Source organism: Pygoscelis adeliae, unplaced genomic scaffold (genome assembly GCF_000699105.1).
Source record: "Pygoscelis adeliae isolate BGI_AS28 unplaced genomic scaffold, ASM69910v1 Scaffold387, whole genome shotgun sequence".
Taxonomy (NCBI): Eukaryota; Metazoa; Chordata; class Aves; order Sphenisciformes; family Spheniscidae; genus Pygoscelis; species Pygoscelis adeliae.
Genome location: NW_008825115.1, coordinates 1,424,142 through 1,427,985, shown reverse-complemented (window position 1 = coordinate 1,427,985; position 3,844 = coordinate 1,424,142). Strand labels below are relative to the sequence as shown.

Here is a 3,844-nt window from a genome sequence, read left to right as displayed (position 1 = left end):
CCTGACTGTCACTGAATTATCCATGTGTTATTAATTCACTTGATAAAGTGGCTTTATACAACCTCTTTATAAACTTCAGTAACAGACCAAATATCCCGTGTGTTTTTTTCTCACCTGCGGATCTGCTGCTCTCTTGCCCGCGCCAGGTTTGCTGAGGAGTACAAGAAGGAACCCAACAGGGGCTATGGGATGGCTGTTGTCAACGTCTTCAAGAAGCTCCTGAGCCCCAAATGCAATGATGTGTTTGAACCAGCAAGAGCCCAGTTTAACGGGAAAGGCTCCTACGGCAATGGCGGTGCCATGAGGGTGGCAGGCATCTCGCTCGTGTATTCTGATGTCCAGGATGTTAAGAAGGTACCGTTCTTGGCTCCTTTGGGCACCTCGGCTCTGGGAGTCCCTGCTGTCAGGCGAGTCTCACCGTGATCTCTCAGGTAGGTTTGCTAACGATGTGTTTTCATTCACAGTTTGCGAAGCTGAGTGCTGAGTTAACCCATGCCAACTCCCTGGGCTACAACGGGGCCATCCTGCAGGCCCTGGCCGTGCATCTCGCCCTGCAGGGAGAACTCAGCAAGGAGACCTTCCTGGAGCAGCTCATTAGCCACATGGAAGATGTAGAGGCAGACGATAAGTCTCTTACTGACGCCCGAGCGTAAGTAGCTGTGAGGAGCACTAACTCTGCTGTGTACAGTTTATTCTGGCTCTTTGCGTTCTCTCTTCTTCATTGTACTCTTTCTTTTTTTTTTTCTTTTTTTTTCCTCAGGCTGGGATTTGAGGATTTACCATTTTCAAGGCGTCTAAAGAAAATAAAGGAATTTTTGGAGCTCAGCAGCGTTCCCAAAGCAGATGTATTGTTTGAATTAGGTAAGTACCTTTCTTACTACAAGTGTTAGGCAAGAACTGGAAGCGGGACTGACTCAGCAAGCCTAGTTCACGTGTCCTCCCCCAGACTGCCACTTCAGCCTCTGCTGCCTGTCAGGCACAGAATGTGCTGGAAAGGCTGCCTGTGCTCACCAGTCAGTAATTCTCCTGACGCAGTGACTCCCTCTCTGTATTGGTGGGAAAAAAATGTCTTGCTAAGAAAAATTTATAATGAATAACATGTCTTAATATTCTAAGATCTCTTGTCTTAATGGCTATCAGATCTTCATGTTGGATGGGAACGGGTAGATGCGTATTGCCAGACTGTACTGGTGTAGATGGAGTTGCTCTCCAGGATGTGAGTAGTACAGGGGAACTATGGGGAGATTTCTCCTCTGAGATGCAAACTTTTGCACCTTGTCGTGATACAATCAGTGATACTGGTATCGGAAGTAACTGGCAATGGGAAGTTGCAGTTAGAAGGGAAAAGGTACTTCTGCAGGAAGCAAGAAACAAGTGTTCTGCAGCACTGAAGATGGTTGGTTTTGTTAACAGGTAATGGCATTGCCGCTTTGCGGTCTGTCCCTACTGCAATTTACTCCTTCTTGCACTGTATGGAAGCTGACCCGGATATTCCTGATCACTACAGCAACCTGCAGAGGACCATCATCTACTGTATCTCTCTGGGTGGAGACACAGACACCATTGCTACCATGGCAGGAGCCATTGCAGGGGCTTATTACGGGGAGGAACAGATACCCCCAAGCTGGGAGCAGAGCTGTGAAGCTTTTCAGGAGACACAGAAGCTGGCAAATAGCTTGTATGAACTCTACTGCCAGCGGCTCTGAGCTCCAAGGGGAGCGTGTTTTCTGAAGGCAAAGCGGGTGGTCACCTCTGCTTTTCTGGTCAGAAGTGTGGTGGTGGAGCCGTGCCATCTGCAGACAGCAGTGAGCCTCCGCCTGAGAAAGACGCCTGCTGCTGTGAGTTGAGAGCTGGAAGCACGAGCTGGTTTGGAAGAGGGGGGACATACCCTTCAGTTACGGTTCAGCTGGGAAGTGGCTGCATGTGGCGCCTTGGACAGTAGGTGCATCTCCTCTGAAGTGTACAGGAGCGTCTAGTTTTTCATAAGATTTCTGCTTCTTGCTTTGTCCCGCCCTTATGCCATTATGTCATTTTGTCATTGTAGTTACTAGGTGGGTGTCTGAATCCACTGACTTCCTTGCTGTTTTCCTCTACTCCTGTGTGCTGTGGCCTTTGTTTCCGTTGTTAGTGGCCTGTCCTGCAGTGGCTTTGATAGGCTCCACATCCCTCTCAAAACACCAGTTCACGCTCAGCTGACCAGCTAAAGGATGTCGATGGGAGTCATCAGAGAGGCACATCCCTGGAGAGCCTGGAGGATGTCCTGCGTGGTGGCGCGGGTTACCACCTGTGTTGTGGAGTGAGGATGCTGGAGGGTAGACCTCCCGGGAGGTTCACTTAAAGGCAGAATGAAAAGTGCCAGAGACTGGAGAAGGGATTTCTTTGCATTGCCGGTGGCATTGTGAGAAATGCCTTTGGTGCGTGCAGGCAGAATCCCAGTTGGCTCGTTGTTACTGCTGGAAGAGGGCGGAACCAGTTACTGCTCCTTTGGAGTCCTTTGCTCTGCGATCCACCTGGCACCGTCCTGATCTATCGCATTTTGTGTTCCCTTACGGCTTTCACGTTGCTGCAGTTACTCTAGCAGTTTCCTTTGTTCCTGATCCTTGCATCCTGCGTTCTTAACCCTGTCCTACGTATGTCCAGAGCGCCAAGTGAGATTGCTGTTTAAATCTGTGAGTGGAGATAGTTGTGAAACCTGGTGTTACACAAGGATTGAATTCCTGGTTCTGCTGCAGTCAGTGACAAAAATGACTTCAGCTGGAAGCAGGAGTTACTTCTCACAGTTTTAAAACTCTGTACTTGGTAAGAATCATCTGAAAAATAAAGGGAAAGGTGGGTTAATTGGGGGAGAATTCATCAAAGTTTAAAAGAGTTTGTGCATTTGAAGCTAGTACTGGTGGCCAAGAACATTCTAGCAAAGCTGTGTTGTTCCAGAGTTTGACGTTTAAAACCTTTGCCCAGTGGAGCTGGTCAAAAAGGGAGTAACAGCTTGGGTATGGCATGTCTAAAAAGGGTTGAAAGCTTTTTAGTAATTGAAAACAACAAGGAAGAAAGAGGCAAGCAGTCATCATACGGAATTGTTTATAAATTTGAATGTGACTATGTAATTCTCTATTATTTCCCTGGTATTTCTTGTGACACCAGGAAGCGACTGGTCTGCTGAAACAGAGTTCACTCCCTGTTGGTATCGGCACATGGTTGTTGTGTGTCTCAGGCTGCATGCACACGTGGAAAATCTGGCTGCGGTAGGTCGTTCCAGTTTTTCCTGTAGTCTGCTTCCTTCAAGTGCCGGTCTTGTGTGTGACGCTTTAATGGGTTTTCCTTGTATAAATGAATTCTTGTCCTGAGAGCATGTGGAATTTTGGTCTATTGTATATTTATGTATCGTGCTGCAGATCTGAGATGTAAAATGTCAGGTTTTTCACATTCTGCCAGAGGTGTGAACATATTCACAGAATTATTTAAAAGAAGATATTTTCCTTTCAAAGCAGCTTTATAATTTTAAATGTTTGGAACTGATGAAGACCAGAACAACTCCTGTTTAAAAAATATAGCTCATTTTAGGCCAGAATTTAAATGTGTACTAAAACATTTAGCTCTGACTTCCCTGGAAAGAAATAAAATTACTTAGTAATCTTTGTTAATTAGCCACTGCTCCCGTCTTTTCATTCAAGTCATGAAGTTGTGCTTCCATACTAAATGACAAGAGGAGTCGTATGACAACCTCTGGGCTATTTCTCCTCACCTCATGCTTCATTTAAGCCTCAAACTGAAACTACTTTGTTACGGCTCCTTGAAATCTTTCTGTAGAAAGCAGAAAGTTGTTCGGTGCTGGTTAGAGACATCT

The 3,844-nt window shown here is 46.4% G+C and overlaps 1 protein-coding gene across 1 annotated transcript in view; it reads left to right on the top strand.

Moving 5' to 3' along the window:
• ADPRHL2 (ADP-ribosylhydrolase like 2) overlaps positions 1-3,641 on the top strand; it is a 4,686-nt gene extending 1,045 nt beyond the window's left edge. Inside the window, exons 3-6 of the mRNA XM_009328222.1 lie at positions 147-354; positions 465-649; positions 761-861; positions 1,414-3,641. Of these exons, the coding sequence (XP_009326497.1) occupies positions 147-354; positions 465-649; positions 761-861; positions 1,414-1,706 (787 nt within the window). The 3' untranslated portion in view covers positions 1,707-3,641. The remainder of the gene's footprint in view (positions 1-146; positions 355-464; positions 650-760; positions 862-1,413) is intronic.
• The last annotated feature ends 203 nt before the right edge of the window (positions 3,642-3,844 follow it).